Here is a 22318-nt window from a genome sequence, read left to right as displayed (position 1 = left end):
CTGGCATATTCGCTGTAACACGAACAGTGGTAGAAACATCTCATTTTTCAGTCTTTTGCACATAGCAGCATGGAAGGAGGGGGCTGGAGAGTTGTTTCTTGGGATAGTACTTCTAAGCTGGGAAAGGGCTCCTCTAACCTGTGCATTTTCTGCCTAGTAAATGTTTTATCACCCCCTCCGCCCATAGAACCCACGGTGGTATACGTCGCTGTCTGCCTACACTTTTATCCTTACCGGAGCCCTGCTAGGTGGGTTAGGTCATGAGTGTGTTAAAAGCGAGCATGTTAAGATCTTTCCCAAGATACAGGAAGAACAATGCTAGGAAAAGCCGCAGTGGGACGAGTCAAATAGTGTGCATGCACCCCAAGGCATAAATCTTCCAATAAAACTTTCATTGCTCCTAGAAGTGCCCCTGGACTCAAAACTTTGTTCTAACATGGGATGGCTTGACTCGATCAAGGGAACGACGGCCCTCAGTTGGCAAGACCAGAAGCAAGATTGGAAACGATAAGACATTTTGGAGGTCGTTCATCCTTAGGGCTGCTGTCAGCAGGAAGCGACTAGACCAGTGGTTCTCAGCCTTCCTAATTCCGCAACCCTTCAATACAGTTCCTCATGTTGGGGTGACCCCCAAACAAAAAAAATTAGTCAAGTGTTCTTTCACAGAAATTAAATTGAAACTGACCAATGGCGTGAAGATCCATTGTTCATCATTATGTATAAATTGGGTTTTCCCCATGGTTTCTCAGTTCAGTTCTGCCTCTTGTCCCACCATGGCCGATCTCACTGTTTTCTGCTGCTCCAGACAGATGAACGCTCTACCCCACAAGGCTGTTGTGTGGAGCCCCCCCCCCCCCCCGGGCGAAGCTGCTTGTCCTGCTCTATGAAAGGGTCATTCGTCCCCCAGGTTGAGAACCACTGGAGTAGACGGTGTGTGGCATGTTCAAGAGTGATCTTTAAAAGGTGCTTAGCTTATCTCTTAATAGCAGCATGGGGTCCCACCCTGGGTCCTGCAGCCCCACCCTGTAGTCAAAAAGAGAACAGACAGCAAAGGACCCTTCATCAGGCTATGGCGGCAGCCTCTTTTAATTTGTTCGGTAATAGAGCTCTCTATGTATGTGTATGTGCAGGCGCCTACACACAAATCAGAGGTATTTATAATATGTACACACACATAATTTAATTAAAAAAAAACTCTCCAACTTCTCCTAACTTCCCTCCCAGAGCAGGGCCAGGGAGGCTGCATCCCCACCCCTACCCCAGGGAGGGAAAGCGAGCCGGAAATGGGGTAGATTGAGTTTCCTGCAACAAATATACAGTAAAATATATTGCTATGTACACGGCTCTTGGCTTCAAGCCATGCAGCCTCCCTTCTTAGTTCAGTGAGTCGGAAGGGTGAGGTGGGGTTTATTGCTTTGGGTAGAAGACGGGAGTTGGCTTGATTGGTCTTGGGGGGGACGGGGAGGGGGAAAGGATGGCTATTCAGCCTCTCTATGGCAGTGGGGAGGGAGGAAGAGATCACCCCTGAAAAAACAAAAAGCAAAATTGCCTTTTCAACTATTGCTACAAGGGAAATCTGAGAAGGAGCTTTGCTGGATGGAGCACTGAAGCTTTTTCCTGTAATGAACCCCCTGATCCTTAAATCTTAAGGCAGGCTCCCCGTAAAGCGTGGAATCGGATACAGCCCCCTCCCTCTGGATCAGAGATCTACCCCACCCCAGTGTGTGTGTCTTTTATTGCTTAAAAGTGATAATGCAACACTCTCAGTTGGAGGGGGGGGGGACTGTCACAGGATAGTGAAGAATGAGGAGAGGATATTTGTCTTCATCTCCTCCAGAGATGCTGGATAGATACCAGACAGACAAGGCAAGAGGGTGCTTTCCCCCATTCCCGTTCCCGTCCCATTTGTCTCCCTCGTTCCTGGAGCTGTGAGGCTTTATTACTAGTTTAATCGTAACACCCCCACCCCTTAAGGTGCATTTGGTTGGGCCCAGCCCATGGGAAAACACATGTGGAGTCGACAGGTCGGGCGCTGTGAATAGCACGGGGAGGGGATGACGTCTCTGCTCTGCCTCACCCTTTACCAGACTCCTGGGGAAGAAGGAGTCAATCATTCCCCCCTTCCCTTCACACACACAACAGGTGACATTCCCCTCCCCTCCCCCACCATCATGCCACTCCCATCCAATATGGCTTCCAAGCTAAGTCTACGGTGGCTAATTTCCCCCACCCCTCCCACCTCCCTTCCCTGCATTAATAAATTAAAATATGGCTTCCAGTGTGACTCTCCAAACTTTCCCCCCACACCCCACCCCGGTCCTGCTGCCTGGTTTTAAGATAGCTCTTCCTCGTGGCTGGGTCCATCCCCATCAGCCTCAGTGCAAAGCAGTGGGCGGTTATTACGGTTTGCATACATTTTGAAATGTTTTTTTTTTTTTGACATATGCAGATGAATGGCGGCAGGGATCCGGCGGGATGAGGAGCCCGATCCAGGCCTTAAAGTCTCTTTCCCTCTCTTCCGGTCCCTGATCCCTGCCCGCCTGCGCTGCACTCTCAGGACCTCTGTTCCCCCACACACACATCCGTCCCCAATCCTGCCCCCCATGGCCTCTCCTTCAGTCCATCATGGCCTCTAGCATCTCCAGGAAAAGCTTATGCATGGGGACTTTGCCCTCCAGCTTGAGGCTGTAGAAATGGTGAAGGACGCGGGTGGCCGTCTGGCGGAGCAGGGGCAGGGTGAGGAGGAGGCGTCCGGCCCGGCGGGGTTCCTCGGGACGCCGCGATGCTTCGTATTCCAGAAGCGCCTCGTGGAGCACATCCCGGAGCCGCTGGACGGCAGTCATGTCTTCAATATGCACAGAGTCTGCAGGAAGGGAGGGGGGAGGAATTTGTGTTGAGAGAGAGGCAGGCAGACAGGCCACCGCTGGAGTTCACTGTTTTGGGCCACCATCATGGGGCCTGGGGGCTTCTAGTTCAGTGCCACAAAGCAGAAAATGACAGCCAACAGTCTGTAGGCCTAAATTACTTACCGTTAACATCTACCGGGCCCCTCACAACCCCTCCCCACCAGATATGCTGCAAGGCCATCTCCGGGCCAGCCCATCCGTCAAGCAATAGTTTATGTTAAATGGTGACGTGGCTAACAGTTTATAATGTTGATACAAGTTACTGAGTTTAATTTCCGGAGTACTGTGCCTCCTATTATCATGGAACTGGTGAACCTGTGAATCTAGGCCGTGAGCTGCCCTGAGCCGCAAAGGAGGGTGGTATAAAATTAAGAAACAAAAATAAATCAAATTGTTTTAATTAAGTGGAAATTTTTAAGCAGAGGCTGGATAGCCATCTGATGGAGAGGCTGATTCTGTGAAGGCTCAAGGGGTGGCAGGTTACAGTGGATGAGCAATAGGGATGTGAGTGTCCTGCATAGTGCAGGGGGTTGGACTAGATGACCGAGGAGGTCCCTTCGAACTCTTATTATTCTATGATTCTATGAAATAGCCCCCCTAGTACAACACAAATACAAAAACCCACGATCCAGTAGCACCTTAGAGCGGCCCTTTTCAACCTTTTGACTGTGGAGAAGCCTCCGAAATATTTTTCAGGCATGGAGGAGCCCTGGAACTGGGCCAGAAGTGATGTCAGATGGCCAGACCAAAGGAGGACTTGGAGGGGAGAAAGGAGGCAGTATGAGACAGGCGTAGGCATCCAGGAACTGCCTCCTTTCCCAGGCAAGGTAACCACGTGAGAACATCACTCCCGGGTCAATGGAAGCAGCTGTTTCGCTGCTTTTCACAGCAATGCTGGGAACAGCTTGCGGCTGAGTCCATTCAAGCTGGATATAGGGCAGGGGTGGCTAAAGTGTAGCTCTCCAGGTGTCCATGGACTACAATTCCCATGAGCCAGCATAGGGGAAAGGCTGGGGAGCTCACACGGAGCCCTGGCTAGGAATCCATTAGACCAGAGGTTCCCAGCCTTTTTATCATCGGGGACCGGTCAATGCTTGACAATTTTACTGAGGCCCAGGAGGGGGTGATCTTTTGCCAAGGGATGTCGCCACCACCACCTGAGCCCCTGCTCCACTTGCTTTTCCGCCGGTGCCCGACTTCCCGCCGCCCGCTGGGGGGGCGCTGCCAGCAGCAGGTGTGAAGCGCCACGCTGAGGGGGAGCCCCAGCCATGCCAGCTGCCAGAGAGTACCAAAGGTGAGCTGGTGGCAGAGTGGCAGGGCAGCCCCCGAGGCAGCAGCTGGGGAGGAGGACGAGGAGGAGCTGCAGCCTGGTACCGACTGATATGTGGACCGGTCCCCGGAATGGGGATTGGGGACCACTGCCTTAGACCCTAACAAACTTTTGGGGGGTATAAGCTTTCGAGAGACAAAGCTCACTTAATCAGATCTGAAGAAGAGAAGACACTCAAAAGCTTGTACTCCAAAACTCTTGTTGGTCTCTAGAGTGCTATTGGACGCAAAGCCAGTTTTACTGCAGACCAACCTGGTTTAAAAAAAGAACCTGTTTGCTTTGAAGCCAGTTAAAAGTGATGCCCACTGATTTGTTTTCAAGCCAGGAAAATAATGTGTCAACCCATGCAGATGTTAGCCTATTCTGATGCTGGAAATACATGGATACCACTCCTGGATACATGGCTGGTCATTATGCCCAGCGGAGGGAACTAAAGGCCTGGTAAACTGTGGGTTCTTTCCTTAAAGAAACACACATATTGTCCTGACCTGGATAGCCCAGGTGAGGCCAACCTCATCAGATCTTGGATGCTAAGTAGGGTCAGCCCTGGACAGTGTGTGGATGGGAGACCCACAAGGAAGTATAAGGCTGCTCTGCAGGGGAAGACGGTGGCCAATCACCTGCGTTCATCTCTTGCCTTGAAAAACTTTTTTTCCTTCTGATGTTAAGTGGCAATCGATTTATGGAACTCCCCACAGGGTTTTCAAGCCAAGAGCCACCCAGAGGTGGTTTCCCTTTGCCTGCCTGTGTGCAGCAACCCTGGACTACCTTCGTGGCCTCCTCTCCAAATACTGACCAGTGCTGTCCCTGCTTAGATGAAGTAGCCTGAGTTATCCAGTTCAGGGCTGAAAATTCTCTCTATTTATTTAGATTTATAGATACCACTCCTCACTGCAACGTCTCGGGGCAGTGTACATGGAACAGCAGAACGAGTACATTTTAAACATGTATAGCAATATGAACAGAAGCTGTAATAAACAGGGTGAACAACAGTCAAAATTCAGGACTCTGTGAACAGGGTAATAGATCTGGTCAGAGCGGGGCAATGGCAGCTGGGCAGCAGCTTTATGTTGGGGTGTGTGGAGTGTCAGAATTGCTTGACAGGGCCAGGTTTGAGGGTGGTTCCTGATGCTGTCTCAACCGAAAGCCTGGGAGCCTTACAGAACTGTTTTGCAGCCCTACAGAACCGTTCTGATAGGGCCTTAATCTTGTTGGGGAGCCCATCCCACCAGGTTGGGGCCACGGAGAAGGCCCAGGCTCCATGTGGCTGTGACCCCCCCTTCCAATTAGAATCATAGAGTTGGGAGGGGCCAGACAGGCCATCTAGTCCAAGCCCCTGCTCAACGCAGGATTAGCCCAAAGCATCCAAGAAAAGTGTGTATCTAACCTTTGCTTGAAGACTGCCAGTGCCAATTAGCTCTTTAGTTTTCTGCTCAACCGTTTTCCAAGCACACATGCAATATTGTATGCATGCAAACCATCTCTGCCCCTTTCTTGAGCCCTGAGCCCTTTGCAAACCACCCTCCAGCTGGCTCCTCCCCGCCCCGCACTGGGACTCACCTGAGTTAGCCAGCGCCAAGGCCTTGAGAAGCACGTACTCCTCCCTCTCCAGGCGCAGGGCACGGTATTTGCGCACCAGCTGTAGGACCACGCCGCTGAGCTCCAGCAGCCCTGCCGCCCGAGCCGCTTCTTCGTCTAGCGCAAAGTCCTCCGCAAAGACTATCTCGTCTTCGCAGGGCAACGAACGCCAGGCCACGCCCAGCAGCAGTACCTCCAGCCATACGCTCTGCAGGACGGACATCTGGTCTGCCAAGGAGAGGGCTGGAAATCCTGCCTCGGGGAGAAGAGCGGGAGGAGGGGATTAACACAGCAGGCAGCAGCAGCCAGTGGCTGGGTCACCTGGGGCGAGTTGAGAATTCTCTCCAGGAGACCAGTGCATGGAGACATTGGGGTTTTTTCCTCCTTCGGCTACTGATGACATGGAGGATCATTGTCCATGGGGTCACAATGGGTCGGACACGACTTCGCACCTAACAACAACAGTGATGCCTGTTTCACTGTGTGCGGAGGCTGGTGGTATGTGGTTAAAACAGCCTTAGGAAACAGGGAAGCTCAGAGGACGGTGAGCTTTGTTCTCATCCCGTTCTCACTGGGTGAACAATGGAAGCAGGGAACTGAAGCTTCTATGAGCAGTTTGGCCATTTGCGAGCCATTTGAACTACCTATCAGGCTCCTTTTCACATACTGAAAACATGTAGCACAGTGCTGTGCGACTGGCAGTATTTCGTGCACGTTCATACCCGGCACGATCCTAGTGTCTCCTGTGGACGACCGCTAGCTGTTAACTTGCGCTCCTGTTCTCACCTGGTATGTTTTTGGCCCACCCGATGATGACCACAATCTCCCGGTCAGCCAGGTCACACAAAGTGCTTGCAGCCTTGGCCGGTCCATCAGGAAGCGCAGGGTCAGGCATGGCGTACAGCTTTTCAGGCTCCGCCACCAGCAAGTGGGACACCATCGTATTCATGGGAGCTAGAGGGGAACATAAGAAGAGGTCCGCCTCATCAGGCCGATGCTGGATGGTTCCAGCTTCTTTTTTCCAACTCGTTTCCTGAGATCACAAGCCAGTGGCCTCCTGTAGTTGTGTCCCTCAAACACTGATGCTCACAGGTACGCTGCCTCTGAACATACGGGCTTCATTAAGCCGTCACGAACCACTGACGGACCTCTCTTCCTCCATGAATTTTAGTTTAGTTTATTCGATTTTTAGCCCGCCACTCCCACAAGGCTCATGGCAGGTTACAACAGATAAAAACCCTGGATAAAATTCTCCTAAAACATATACAATCCAGAATCTCCTATACAACGTCATCTAAATTTTACGGCCAGTGCACAAAGCAGTATGTTTGTCGAGTATATTATGCTTTGTCTGAAGAATTACTTTATTAGCATATGCAGGTGTCAGGGGAAGTTACACTCCCGAAATTTCCTTCCTTCTCTTTGTACTTGAAAAGTTGAAAAGTGTGAGGAAACACAGTAGAGTGCTGGGCCTCCTCCACTTCTCCCCTTTTGGTAATGCCCCTGGACACACTTGTGTGACTTGATGCCACAGACTAGAAAACGGACTGATGTACATCAGTCGATACTTAGGCTGTTCCCGGACTGAGCAAGGGGTTGGACCAGATAGCCTGTATGGCCCCTACCAACTCTAGGATTCCATGACATGAACATGCATTGAAGTGTTTCACATTACCTGTTGCCTGGTTCTTTTAACTGGAGAAGTCTGGGATTGAACCTGGGACTTGCTGCATGCAAAGCAGAGGCTCTTCCATGAAGCCACAGCCCCTCCCCTTAAAATCAGGCAAGGATATAAAAAGGGCCAAATCCCCCCTTTAAAATTGCCAACCTCCAGCTAGGGCCTGGAAAACCCCCAGAATTACAACTGATCTTCAGAGTGCAGAGATCACTTCCCCTGGAGAAAATGGCGGCTTTGGGGGGCAGACTGGACGGTTGACCAAACCATGACTCTCCAGATGTCCTTGGACTACAATTACCATGAATCCCTGTCAGCGTGTGCTTGTAGGGGCTCATGGGAATTGTAGTCCAGGGACATCTGGAGAGCCACAGTTTGGCCAGCCCTCCAGGAAGCTCCCAACCCTAGCTGAAAACTTCCATTATCCCACCGATTAAGACAAATCACAACTGAATACACCCTGGGGGGTCCCAAATTCGCACTGCTTGAGGAATACTCTCACGTCAGGAAGAAGGGTGCAAGCGTATCCCTCCCTCCAATTTGTTACTCTTTACTCCTGTTTGTTTCATGTGGGCGCCTGAGCTTCACCCCTTCTGAATGGGCCACGAGGGCAGTACAATTGGTGCGTCCCGGCCCCCTCATGCGAACATATTAAATCCTTCCATCCTCCTCCCACTCTCTCCTTCTCTCCTGGCTGCTGGCCTTCTTCTGGTTGTGCCAGTCATGTTGCCATGGCAATGGGGACTGCTCACTTATGGAACCAGGGCCTGGCTGATCCCGCCAGTCACTTCAGGAGGCTTGCAATTGGTTGCCCGCGGCAAGTAAACAGTATCTCCAGGTGGCATGCTGTACGGCACGCTTTCACCGGTGGCTCTTCTCTTTCTCCCTTGCATGGTGGCAGCATTGGCCCTCCAGGCCCTCAAAGCCCCAAGGGGGATTCCAGCTCGCATTCCTCCCAAGGGAACTGAAGCTTTTGGGGCAATGGTAATTTTGTTCCTGTTGTATCCCAGATCTCTTCGGCGTTCGGTGAAGAGGGGCAGGCCTTTCCCTCCTCACCTGGTTTCTTGGCGGTTGCCGTGGCGATCTGCGGGGTGACGAAGGCGCTGGGGTAGGTGGCACCTTCCACCTCTGGCCGGCGCTTGTATTTCTGCCGTCCTCCTCGCACCCGGTCTAGACGTACTCCTGAAGGATCAACCGGGATAGAGGAGAGAAACAATGAAGGGGAAATGTTCTGGAGGACTACTAAATACTATAATTTTGGAAAAGGCAGGAGAGGCCTACAAGATGTTAAATCTAATCCAGAATCCTTGGTTTCCAAATCCCAGAGGAGTATAGTTTAGCTGTGCTGATTTATTATTGAAGCCGCCTTGAATCAAGAGGGAAGGCGGGATGTAAATATATTAATAAACCAACTAAGGAGGAAAGGCAGTATTTACACGCTCGGAGCATCTCTCCTCTGAATTTGACCTCTCCTGAGTTAACCACACTGGCAAGTCTCGAGTCTCAAGGCGCAATTCAAAGAATTTTGACCTACACCCTCCTTGGAAGCATGCCTATCTCTAGGTGAGCTTCTTTACCTATTACATTCTCAGCAGCTCCCTTCCTCTCTAAAGTCAGGCATGAGATGGAACAGGACCTTTTTCGTTTTAGCTCCATTATTACAGAATTATAGTTATTATTATTATTATTATTGTATTTATATCCCGCCTCCCCCCGAAGGCTCGAGGCGGCTTACATAACCCCATCCCCTAAAAACCATAAAATAACAATAAGTTCCAATAAATTGACAATAGTTGGTAACCAATTGGTCACAGTGGCAACAATGATGGCTTAATCTAACTCATTTAGTCTCCGCATCCTCAACTACGGGGGGGGGGGGGGGGGTGACACTCTCTACCGCCAGTTTGTGAGGGGGGGGTCTGATCTTCTTTCCACCCGGCCTCAGCTATAAGCCTGGCGGAAGAGCTCCGACTTACAGGCCCTGCGGAATGCTGGTAATTCCCGCAGGGCCCTCAGCTCTTCCGGGAGCTCATTCCACCAGGTTGGGGCCAGGACCAAGAAGGCCCTGGCCCTGGTTGAGGCCAGGCAGGCTTCCTTGGGGCCGGGAATGACCAATAGGTTAGCCGCCGCAGAGTGTAAAGCCCTGCGGGGGGTATAGGGCGAAAGGCGGTCCCTCATATATGCTGGGCCTAAACCACGGATGGCCTTGAAGGTCAAAACCAAAACCTTGAACCTGAGGTAGTGCAAGGTTTGTTAGAAGAACAGTACTCTGAAGGCCTTTCAAGGTCATCTAACAGTTGGCAAACGACTGTAGTGGCCTGGTAACAACAGCTCGTTCAGAATTTTTGTAGCTGAACGTCTCATTGAATATTTATATAGAACTTTGGCCCAGTTCAGCTTTGAATTTGCTGAGGACAAGAACCAGACCTGAAAGGACCTGAGGGGGAAATGTAGCTAGAAACCCAAGTTGCGAATGAACTTTTCGAAAGGGTAATCCTAGACGTCATCTGTGTGGCTCGGTCGGATCAGAAGTTCAGATAGCAATCTTTAGCTTCAATTTCTTTGGGCTGCCTCCAAAGGGTCTCTTTCTCCAGCATAAGGTAACCATACGTACACCAAGAGAATGGCACTTGCATTTGGGAAAGAGGGGAGGGGGAATGGTTGACTCTCTCTCCACCTACACTGTGCCCCTAGAGCAGGGGTAGTCACACTGCGGCAGGGGCTCCTGGGAATTGTAGTCCATGGACATCTGGAGGGCCGCAGTTTGACTACCCCTGCCCTAGAGTGTTCAGAAATCCCATGCCTGCAAGGAGCAGAAGTTCAGGAGAAGAGGGAATTTCAGTGGCTGCATCAGAATGGCCCAAAACCCCATTCCACAGGCATGCTTTCTTTACGGTACCATGGACCCAGCCCCTTCTGGGTCCAGCTTGGTATACTGGTTAGGAGCTGGCGACCCGGGTTTGATTCCCCGCTCCTCCACTTGCAACCAGGTGGGTGACCTTGGGCTAGTCACAGTGCTGATAGTTCTGTTCTGACCGAGCAGTAATATCAGGGCTCTCTCAGCTTCCCCTCCCTCACAGATTACCTGTTGTGTGGAGAGGAAAGGGAAGGCAAATGTAAGTTGCTTTGTGACTCCTCCTCCTCCTCCAGAGCACATGTGAAATTGGAATTGCCTTCGGTCTTCGGTGAAGGTGCAAGCACTCATAATTCACCTTAGAACCTTTAAGATTTGAAACAGGAACTTGGAAATCTTGTAACTTTATTCAATATAGAAGGGTTTTTTAGTTGTAGTAGGAGTTGTTTTTTATACCCTGCTTTGCATTGCCTGAAGGAGTCTCAAAATGGCTTACAATCACCTTCCCTTCCTCTCCCCACAACAGACACCCTGTGAGGCAGATGGGGTTGAGAGAGCTCTAACAGGACTGGCTCGGTCAGAACAGCACTGTCAGGACTGTGACTAGCTCAAGGCCACCCAGCTGGCTGCATGTGGTAGAGCGGGGAAGCAAACCTGGCTCACCAGATTACAAGCCGCTGTTCTTAACCAGCACACCACTCTGACTCTTCAAACCGGTGCAGTTAAGATCCCTGGGACACTGGTGAATTGTGGACAGAATGTTAAAAAGAGGGTGGACCTACAATTAAACAAATTTCACAGAAAGCATTAATTAAAACCAAATCCATTAAGGCAGGTGTAGTCAACTTGTGGTCCTCCAGATGTCCATGGACTACAATTCCCATGAGCTCCTGCCAGCATTGGCAGGGGCTCATGGGAATTGTAGTCCATGGACATCTGGAGGACCACAGGTTGACTACCCCTGCATTAAGGGGTGCAGCCCTAATATCTAACTAGGCAAATGAGCAATTGATCTCTGCTCGTCGACCTGCTAATCCTCTGCCTTCTCCCCAAAGATTGCCTGCCCCATCCCTTCCTCACCCCGAGTCTTTCACCCCCACCCGCTCATTTTCCAACCAGCCTTGCACCGCCCTCCCTGAATGACCTGATATTTTTGGCACCCCTCTCCCGGCCTCCTTTAGGCCAAGCCCTGCAAGCCTTACCTTCTTTGAGCATGCCCACGCGCAGGCACTTGGTGAAACGGCACGCCTGACACGCCTTCCGACGCCGTTTTGTGATCTCGCACTCGTTGGTGGCCGGACAGCTGTACTCGATGCTGCCTGGGAGAGAATAGGGAGGGGAGCGTGGCTCAGTGGTTAAACACCAGCACTGCATGCACAAAGTCCCAGGTTCAAACTTTTGACCATGCAGACCTCGGGAAACCCCAGCAGTGGCCCAATTGCGCAGCATATGGTTGGGAAGCATAGCTGTGGACATGCCCACCTGGGGCCCCTCTCTTCCCACCCCTTCCAGGCCCATCATGGGCCATTTGGGAGGGGGTCAGCTGACCACGTATGGTCATATCACCCCCAAAATAGCAAATGTTAAAAATATATTGATAATTAACCCTCAGCCATTCAGGAAACCCTTCCAGGGCCCTCAAGAAACCCCGGTTGAGAAAGCCTGCTGTAATCTAATGCAGGGGGTCCCCAAACTTTTTGAGCTTGTGGGAACCTTTGGAATTCTGACCCATGATGAAAAATTCAGTGCTGCAGATTCTCTCCAGCAACACTGTGAAGATCCTTGTGCTGGGATAGCAGCCACTGCCAAAGTGATGGAATCTGTGCAGCCAACAAAATCCCCAGAGGGTCAGGCCCGGCACCGATGGGTTGAAATCAAGTCAAAAGAATTTTCGGCTAAACCTCTGGAAGAAGTTCCTGACAGAGCAGCTCCTCAGTAGAACAGGCATCCTCGGGAGAGGGTGGGTTCTCCTTCTTTGGAAGTTCTTAAGCAGAGGCTAGAGAATCATCTCACAGAAAAGCTAATTTTATGAACTTTAGGCAGATGGTGAGTGGGTGGGCCGGAAGGGATGTGCCAGCGTTCATCTCTTGTGGCCCTTCCTTGCCTACCCAGGGAACTGCTGATCGCCACTGTGGCGATTCACTGTAGGTGAATTTTCTCCAGGCCAGGCTGGATTCTGGAGATTTTTGGTTGAGGGATCACTTTGGCATGAAATTGGGGTCACCGTGGGTGGGCAGGTGAGTTGTAAGCGTCCTGCATTGTGCAGGGGGTTGGACTAGATGACCCTGGATGTCCCTTCCAACTCTATGATTCCTCAACGGCTACTCAGAAGCTGGGCAAAAGTGCACCTGAAGACAACTTTCCCAGGCAACATGGGGCACCATGTTAGGGACCCTGTTTTAAAGCATGACAGAGGCTTGAGAAGACAGAAGGACAAAGACAGATCTATCACCACATATCGCCATTTGGCTACACCTTTGTCCATGTTTGCCTTTGCATTATTCAGGAATTCAGGGATAAGGCCCACAACAGGAAACTCGGTTCTGACTCAAATGAATCAGAGTTAATGAAGTTGTGTGAAGTAGCTCTTCTCATAATATGTAATGTACTTCTGCCATAAGACACGGTGGCGTTCGTTAGCTTACATTGCTTGGGAAAAATCTCTTATTTTTTTCCAGCAGGTAATCACCAACTGCCTTTAGCAGGACGTCTCACATGCTGACATGTTTTGAGCAGGTTTCCTTGGGCGGTGGTGGGTTCTCTTTCTTTGAAAGTTTTTAAGCAAAGGGAGAAATGCCCATGCTGTGAATTTAGGCAGGTGGGACTGTTGTGGCGCTTGGCTCTTTCACCCTTTCACGCACGCTTCTTCTTCAGGAATTGCCCATCACCACTTTGGAGTCAAGAGGCAAATTTCTTCCAGGCGAGACTGGCCAGGGATTCTGTTCTTGGGGGGAAGAAAATTATCTGGACGTGGAATTGGGGTCACTGTGGGTGGGCAGGTAGTTGTGAATTCACTGCATTCTGCAGGGGGTTGGACTAGATGACCCTGGAGGTCCCTTCCAACTCTATAATTGTATTTTACAATTCATCAAGGGATAGCAACACGGTGGTTTGTACCGTTATTTTAATTTAGCACAGAGATGAAACCTTCCTTTTGCCCCACTCATATCTCTGGTTAAAAAATCCCACACACAGCTGCAATCAGTATAGTATGACAAAGAGCATCTTAATTCAAAATATGCTAAAATTTGATAATTTCTATTACGGATCTTTGATACCCACCAAAAAAGAAAATCTTGTCATTTTTCGCTTATAGCACTGGTTCACTCTTCCAGCCTGTCTTTAGAAAATGATTACGAAGAAACAGAAAATCTATTCAACAGTTATCAGCAATGATAACGTGGAGCCTCCATATATGGAAGCAGTATACCTCAATTCCACAGGTTCATGCAAAAAGGGAAGGGCTGTTTCATTGGTGTTCTACTACTGGGCTTTTTAGAGGCATCTGGGAGTCTACTAAGACCCTTGGTACATACCAAGAACCTTCCTAGTATTCTGGACACCTTTGGAAGGCTGCAGACGCCGCTCGTGGTTCAGGACTGGCCTGGGTGGGGAGAGCTTACCTTGGATGGTTCGCTTGAAGAAAGCCTTGCACGCCTCACACGACGCCACGCCATAGTGATACCCCGAAGCGACATCTCCACACACCAAGCAGAGCCGCTTGGGCATGGAACTCAGCATGTACTTGCCCCGCCCAGGGGGCTCGTCTGCGTCATCGTCGTGGCGGCGACGGGACACCCCTGTCCCGGCGGGCAGTGGTCCGGCGCTCTCAAGTTCCTGGGGAGGCCCGCTGGCACTGGTATCGGACGAACCGCTTGGGCTATGTTGAGCTAGGCTGTCGGGAGAGGCCGGCTCCGTTTTGATGAAGAATTCTGCTCGGCGTTCCCGGGACGACATGGTTGGAAGAGGCTGCAGGGAGAGGGAGACGAACCGGTGCTGTGATAAGAGCGGCATCACACCCAACCTTTGGTCTGGTCCAAGGAGGCAGCAATCGAGGGAGGAACCACTGCAATGCTACAAGGTGTTTTCCCCTTGGCTGAAGTGCGACAAGTTAGACAAAATTCTTTGTATGACAAAAGAGTGATCATGGACACAACGCATGATGCTGCCATGTACTAAATCAGACCATCGGTCCACCGAGGCCCGTATTGTCTACTCAGACTGGCAGAAGGTCTCTGGGGTCTCCTGTATGGCCCAGGCTGGCTTGATCTTGTCAGATCTTGGATGCTGAGCAGGGAGGTCCCTGGATGGTATTTGGATGGGATCATGATGCCAGACCACCCCTGAACATTATTTTCAACCGATGGAGTTGCCATAAATCAGCTGCAACCTACTGCCATGGTCCAGCACCACCACTGCTAGATCTTTTTAAGAAAAGCCCTCATTTCATGTTCCATTTTCCACTCCTCTAAGGATTCCCAAAGCAGCTTACAAACAGCTTCCCCTTCCTCTCCCTACAACAGACACCCTGGGAGGGAGGTTGGGCCAAGAGAGTTCTGAGAGAAATACTCTGCAAGAGCAATTCTAAGAGAACTGTGATTGGTCTAAGCCAGGTCACCCATTTGGCTATATGTGGAGAAGGGCACCAGTTCTCCAGATTAAAGTCTGCCGCTCTATAACCACTACACCAGGCTGGATCTCAACTATTAACTGGGGATGCCGGGGGCTGAACCAGGAACCTCCTGCATGCCAAACAGATGCTCTACCATTGAGCCACAGCCTCTCCCCAACTTTATAATGGGGGTATTTGTCAAATCACAAGCGGATAACAAAATGACCTGCCTGATACACATTTATAAGAATCAACAGAGTATTTTCAGGAACTGGATTTCGGGGGCCATCAAAAGTTATGCCATGCTGCTTCTGATCCTATCCAGTCAACCAGGCAGCTTGGTGCACTAGTTAGGAATACGGACTTCTAATCTAGTGAGCCAGGTTTGATTCCATGCTCCTCCTCCAAATGCGGCCAGCCGGGTGACCTTGGACTCGCCATAGCACTGATAAAGCTGTTCTGACTGAGCAGGAATATCAGGGCTCTCTCAGCCTCACCCCCCTCACAGGGTGTCTGTTGTGAGGAGAGGAAAGGGAAGGTGAATTTAAGCCGCTTTGAGACTCCTTCGGGTGGAGAAAAGTGGCATGTACGAACCAACTCTTCTTCTTCTTCTTCCTAGGCATGCCTGCACCCCAAAGTCAGCCAGCCAGTCTGAAATCAGTGTAAGCTCCTGAAGCAGGGGGAACTCAGTTGATCCAAAAAGGCTTCCACTACTTGTCAGGCTAAAAAAATCTGACAGGGATAAAAGGCCTAACACCCACCTACTTCCACCCACCAATATTTGAAGTGTGAAGAGTATTTTCTCTAAAATGCTCAGCCAGTGAGGGATTCAACTCAGGGAAAAGTACCGGAACTGCGGGATGAGGTCTCAGCAGCATTGTATGAATTAGGGGAGGTCCACCCCTAGCCTCGTGCCTATGGTGGGAAGCAGGAGGAACTGTCCAAACCTATCTTTTGCCCCATGAAATAAACACCAGAAAGGTATCATTTTCTGGTAGCCAGTAAAGACCTTAACCCAGGAGGAGTCAAACTGGGGCCCTCCAGATGTCCATGGACTACAATTCCCATGAGACCCTGCCAGCGAATTCTGGCAGGGGCTCCTGGGAATTGTAGTCTATGGACATCTGGAGGGCCCCAGTTTGACTACCCCTGCCTTAACCCATGTGCTCCAAACTGAATAACAAACTGACTAACAAACTGAAGAAGAGCTGTTTTTTCCTACCCCTCTTTTTAAAATGCAAAGGAATCTCAAAGCGCCTACCCTTCCTACCAACAGGCACCCTGTGAAGTAGGTGGGGCTGAGGGAGCTCTGAGGGCACTACTCTGCAAGAACAGCTCTAACAGGACTGTGACTAGCCCAAGGTCACCCAGCTGGCTGCACACGTGGGAGGAGTAAGGCTCTCTACATTAGAGGCTGCCGCTTTTAACCACGACACCAAGCTGGCTCTTGGGAGTGGGAGAGCAGTAAATTGGCTTACATTGTAATGAAGATGTTTAGCCAAATCAAGGTAGGAACCTGAAAGGTTGAGCAGCAGCAAAATACGCATTAAATATTAAAATGCAAATATTTATTTCAATACATGTGCACATATAAAACATAAAAACATCAATATATATCGCGCACTACTGCAGAAATCCAAAACATTTTGGCACATGGATGAACGACAAGAGCCCAGATAGCCTCTCTATTCTGCTGCTACTCAACCTTTTAGGTTCCTACCTTGTGAACACAGGTTGGGCTACTTTGTTCCCTCTTTTGTTGTTTCATAGCAGATTCCAGAACCAAACAGGAACAATTACGCTTAATGTATATGGCTACCATTTAATTCCGGGGGGAGCGGGAAGACGGGAACAGGACATAGTGAAGGAAATAAGGAAGTCAAAATTAGAGATTGATGGGCAGATGTATCCTGCATTGAGGAATTCTGCGAGTAATTAACAGAGGCCCTGACATTATGCTCCTTCTGTCTCCTCTTGAACACTTCTTTGAGCAGGGTGATCAACTGTGTAGTTGCAGCCCCTGCTCCGAGCCCAGAGAAATCTTCCATTCCAAATTACATCACATTCTGCTATTCATTATGGTACATTTGAATCTACCGTTCCAAATAAGAGGGACAACGAATGATGTACAGACTGGTAATTTCCATTTCATCGTATCTGAGGAAGTGTGCGTTCCCACGACAGCTTACAACGTGAATAAAACTTTTGTGGTCCTTCAAGGACACCAAACTTTGTTCTGCTGCTTCAGACCAGCTGGGAGACCCAACTGAATCACACTGCAAAACGCCTCCGTTCGTCGCAGTCCCCCCACCACCACCCTTGTGGGTCTGGGCGTCACAGAACCCCCTTGGGATAAGTTCTGTCACGTAGGCCTCTGAGCCCCCCTTTTCCCCAAACCCTGGCTTCGGCCCCCGCTCTCCATCTCAGCTGCTGGCACGGTTACCAGCTCCCAGCATCCGGAGCGGCCTCAAGGTCACTCCAGGGAGACACAGACGGGCACCCGGGCGGGACTGGAGGTGTCACAAAAGCAGGCGCACCCTCGCCGCCACCTTAAGCGCCGCCACTCCGGACGCTGGTCACCCTCTGGAGGTTTGAGAGTTAAAACGCCAACCGCCCAAGGACAGGAATAGCCTCTTGGCTCAACAACCCGCCGTAGCTCTGCCTCACTTCAATGCAACAAGGATTAACCCCCCCACACACACACACATACTCAGACATACCCCCCCACACACACACACAACACACTCACACAATTAACACTGCAGGAAGAAGATAAGGGTCACCAAAGGATTATTTCGAGCAGATCAACAAGCTCGGCCCGACTTCCTCGCGCCCACTGGGCACCCAACGCACCCTGAGGATGGTGCCGCGTCACTCTCCTCGCAGCCTGACTCAGAATTCCTTGCCGGCTTACTTTGCCCTCCCGTCTCCCCTCCGTGGCAGATACTGCGTGAAACTTCAGCGGGGTGTGTTAGTGTCTGCCTAGGAATTTATTATGAGAGTTTGGGGCAGGGGTAGTCAAACTGCGGCCCTCGAGATGTCCATGGACTACAACTCCCATGAGCCCCTGCCAGCATTTGCTGGCAGGGGCTCATGGGAATTGTAGTCCATGGACATCTGGAGGGCCGCAGTTTGACTACCCCTGGTTCGGGGCATGGTGGGTTGAGGTTCTCAGTTCCCTGACATGTTTTTAAGAGTTTGGAGAACAGGTAAACGCTCGCGCCAGGAACCATTTTAGATGCTCCGGTTCCAAAGGGATTGCGGCACTGGCTTAGCTTTAATGAGCGCCGTCCCATGTTCTGAGCCAAAGAAGAACACCGCCCATACATGCACTCCTGGACGTCTGACGGCAGCGTAAGCTCACGCGTGAATGGCGCATGTCCCCACATGTGTCGCCTATGACCCTGAGGGATCCCCCCCCTCGCTTCTGCTCATGGGCCTCTCTTGCCACATTTTGCCTGGCCAGTCCCTGGACCTTTGTCCCCTTAACATGGTGTCCCATCCCTTAACCAATCAGTACGGAGAGTGGCGTTTGTGCAAGCGGAGGAAGGAGGGGAACCAGGGGAGATGGGGGCTTTGGTTACCATTGCCCAACTTTTCCCCCACCCTGCCACACACCCCTAAGTTAGGAAAAGCCGTTCATAGACAAACGGGTGCGCATTCCGCTCAGCCTTTCCCCTGTTGACCCGTTGTGCTGCGGGTGCGGAGAGGGTGCTCAGAAATATGGATGCAAGGAAGAAGACGTGATCGGACGCCGCCTAGACCCTGCCTGTCCCGATCCCCAGAAACACATTTCCTTTGGGCACCCGGACATTACATTTTGTTCATGGTTCCATCCGGATCTCTGCCGCGATTCTCCTGCAGAGCCGTGCCTGTGACCTTTGACCCTTCTGCAGTGCACTTCTGCCACACCTTCCCCATGTAAGGCCGTACCCCCCTAGCGGGCAAGACAGGAGGGTCAATTGGAGTTTCTCTACTTAATCCCCCCCTGCGCACGCATGTCACAAACTTGTGTTTGCTGTCCCATGGTCACTGGGAATATTTACCTGCAGCAGCAGAGGCTATACCTATGTCCCTCTGAGACCGCGCATGAGTGGGCGCAACATATCCCCACCTAGTCCTGAAAACAGGTCCCAACTTTTCCATCTCCCTGGCTGGTCTCTCGGCTGGGGTCCTTTGGCACTTCTGACAGTGGGCCTGCTTAGCTTTGGCTCCAGACAGCACCCCGATCCACCTGCACCAGCAAGCGGGACCCCGCCAGTTGCACCGCATGACCTTCCCGGGCACCTCGGGGGTGTTACAACCCCCCTCCCCGGACAACCATCCAAAGAGCCAGAGGGGCCTCCCCCGTGCATCCCCCATGCCCCCTGCAGCCTACCCCGCCGCGGAGAAGAGTCGCTCCAAGTCCATTCCCCGACCCGACCATGATTTGTGTACACACACGCGCGCGCGTACGCGCACACACACACACACCCCGGGCACACGCATCGCTACGCCTGGCAACGTGTCTGTCTCGCTCCATATGCGACTTCTGGCGCACTGGGACGCCTGGGTGCCTCTCTGCCGGAGCCCCCCGTGGAGCGGACTTCTGGGGTGGGGGGGATCGGGAGGCCAGGCTCCCGCTGCGCCTCCCTGGGGTCCTTTCCACCGCCCCCCACCCCTCCAGCCCGGCCACTCTCCCCTTGCGCCACGGCGTGCACGATCCTCCCTCCCTCCCGCGCCAGTCACATGGAGCCGGTCCGGAGGTGGGGGTGCTGGTACTGGGGGGGGGGGGGTGATCTAGTAGATCCCCGCGGCCGCCGCCGCCTCCTCCCGCCCCCCGATCGCACTGACCTTGGCGGCAGACGAGGGGCCGGGCGGCTGCGGCGGGAAGGCGGGCGGGCAGGCAAGCAGGGCAGGCAGGCAGGCGGCTCAGTGGCCCCGCGCGCCGGGCGCCGGGCGGGCCATAGGCTGGGGCTGCGCGCTGGCTCCTCGCTCCGGCTGTAGGACACAAAAGGACATCGCAACCCACTTCCTACTCGGTTTCCTCCAGCTGGTCGGGGCGGGGCCTGGCGGTGGATATGCAGATCGGGGGGGCGGGGCGCCGGCCCACGTGGCCCCCGCCCCCGCGCGGCGTCTCGCGCGCCCGCTCCCCCCCCCCGCCCATTTCCTTTTCCCGGGCGCTGCGCTCGCGCCGGCTCGCCTACCTCGGGCTAGCAAAGGGGCGCTTTTGCCGGTCTCCCTTCTCCTGTTTCGGGGGGCGGCGGGACGCAGGCGGCGTTGCAAAGGGGGGACTGGGATCTAGTCGATCCCCGCCCTCCCCACACCACTCCTTACTTAAGCGTGGAGGGTGCCCTGCCTGCCAGCCTGCCTTCCGCCCGTCCCTCTCTCAAGGTCACGCAGGAGTCGTGGGGGGGGGGAGGAGGAACGCGGGAGCAAAATGGAGCTTCCATGTGGAGGCAGGGTGCCTCTGAGGACAAGCCAGAGAGGGGAGGCTCCAGGCCTTGCTTGGGCGCCCGTTTTCCCCGGGATGGAAAGAACGGGCTGGGTGCGGACGGCGCCGCGGGAGACGCGCCTGGAAAGCGGCAGTTAATGTTTTTTTTTTTAAAGAGGTGTTTTAAAATAAAGGCTTTCCAGCACTGCTGGATGTTGGGCGCCTTGCGTGCCTACGACCTTGCTCAAGGCCGTTCCCAGAAATTTATTGGTAGATTGTTGTTTGTAAGTGGCGTCGCTCCCCGGGGGCTCCAGGTGAATCGCAGTCAGCAGCACTAACCAGCGCATTATTAGGGTTGTAGAAGTCTGGGGCCGACAGGAGGAACTGGAGCCCAGCGGGACAAACATGGTATAATCGGATGCTCACATAGAACCTCTGTGGATAGAGACAGTCTATCTCTGGGGGACAAAACTACTGGTGGGCTGGCTTGGGAAGGCTGGAAATGTCAGGTGCTGCAAAGCGCAGCTGCGGGGCTGCGGACTGGGAAAGATGATTGGGAGCGCATCTTGACAGTGTCGAAGGAGCATTATGAGCTGTAAGTGCGTTTCTGAGCTCAACTGAAGGTGCTATTCATGGCCCTTATATGTCCCCGGAGGCCTGAGCCTGGTCCATCTTTTAGGACCACCTCTTCCCATACAAATAAGCCCAATCAGTGGTAACCTCCTCAGAGTCCCTGTTCTGTCTTCCCCTGTCTTCTGAGCCAGCTTGGTGTAGTGGTTAGGAGTGCCAATCTGGCAAGCCGGGTTTGATTCTGCATGCTCCCACATGCAGCCAGCTGGGTGACCTTGGGCTCGCCACAGCACTGATAAAGCTGTTCTGACCGAGCAGTGATATCAGGGCTCTCTCGGCCTCACCCACCTCACAGGGTGTCTGTTGTGGGGAGAGGAAAGGGAAGGTGACTGTAAGCCGCTTTGAGACTCCTTCGGGGAGAAAAAAGTGGCATATAAGAACCAACTCATCTTTAGTTATATCAGGGTTCTCTCAGCCTCACCTCCCTCACAGGATGTCTTGTTATGGGGAGAGGAAAGGGAAGGCGAATATAAGCCGCTCTGAGACTCTTGGTAGAGAAAAGTGGCCTATAAGAACCAACTCTTCTTCGGAGGGGAGATGAGTAGCCTCTATACAATAGGCTCTCTCTCTGGGGATGCCTCACTTGCGTCATGTCTTCCCTCCACCTATTCACCTGGCACCTATATTCTGATTCTCGGGCACCGGATGAAACCCGAGTTTGTTCTCCCAGACCTTTGGCCATGATGGGTGATTGAAAGTGCAGTCAAGGAGTAACTGACTTAATAGCTAACCCTGGAGGGCACAGATCCCCAACATGGGCACCTATGGGTGCCATTGTGCCTGTCAACACCTTCCCTGGTGCTTGCCAGAAGTTTTTAGAAAGTGAGTGAGGGGTTTGCCAGACAGGATGTTTGCCACCAAGGCTTTGGACCGACCCCCAGATTTTTTACATTGCTTTGACAACAGCAACTGCCACAGCACAAGAAACTTCATTGTGTCAATGAAGGAAAACTAGAAGAAGAAGAGCTGGTTTTTATACCCTGCTTTTCATTATACAACATTTACAAGCTTCAGCAGCAAACCTCTAATATTCACAGGTTAGGCAGTTTGGTGTAGTGGTTAGGGGTGTGCTGGGCTTGATTCTGCACTCCCCCACATGCAGCCAGCTGGGTGACCTTGGGCTCGCCAAGGCTGTTCAGAACGAGCAGTGATATCAGGGCTCCCTCAGCCTCACCTCCCTCACAAGGTGTCTGTTGTGAGGAGAGAAAAGGGAAGGCAACTGTAAACTGCTTTGATACTCCTTTGGGTGGAGAAAAGCGGCATATAAGAACCAACTGCTTCAAGATACAGTGTAAACAAAAGAGCTCAAATCACATTTCT

The 22318-nt window shown here is 52.1% G+C and overlaps 1 protein-coding gene across 1 annotated transcript; it reads right to left on the bottom strand.

Annotated features, from left to right (window-relative positions):
- Positions 1-1053: 1053 nt before the first annotated feature.
- Positions 1054-19999, bottom strand: ESRRA (estrogen related receptor alpha). Its single transcript, XM_077324250.1, has 7 exons — positions 19789-19999; positions 13967-14312; positions 11546-11662; positions 8546-8671; positions 6601-6768; positions 5797-6066; positions 1054-2863 (listed from the first exon to the last, which is right to left on the bottom strand). Exons 2-7 carry the CDS (start codon positions 14298-14300, stop codon positions 2616-2618), a joined length of 1263 nt encoding a protein of 420 aa, XP_077180365.1. The 5' UTR covers positions 14301-14312; positions 19789-19999; the 3' UTR covers positions 1054-2615.
- Positions 20000-22318: the final 2319 nt, after the last annotated feature.

This window comes from Paroedura picta, chromosome 1, assembly GCF_049243985.1.
Source record: "Paroedura picta isolate Pp20150507F chromosome 1, Ppicta_v3.0, whole genome shotgun sequence".
In the NCBI taxonomy this organism is placed as follows: domain Eukaryota; kingdom Metazoa; phylum Chordata; class Lepidosauria; order Squamata; family Gekkonidae; genus Paroedura; species Paroedura picta.
Note: the sequence above shows the minus strand (reverse complement) of the source record. Positions and strands in the feature narration are given on the sequence as shown.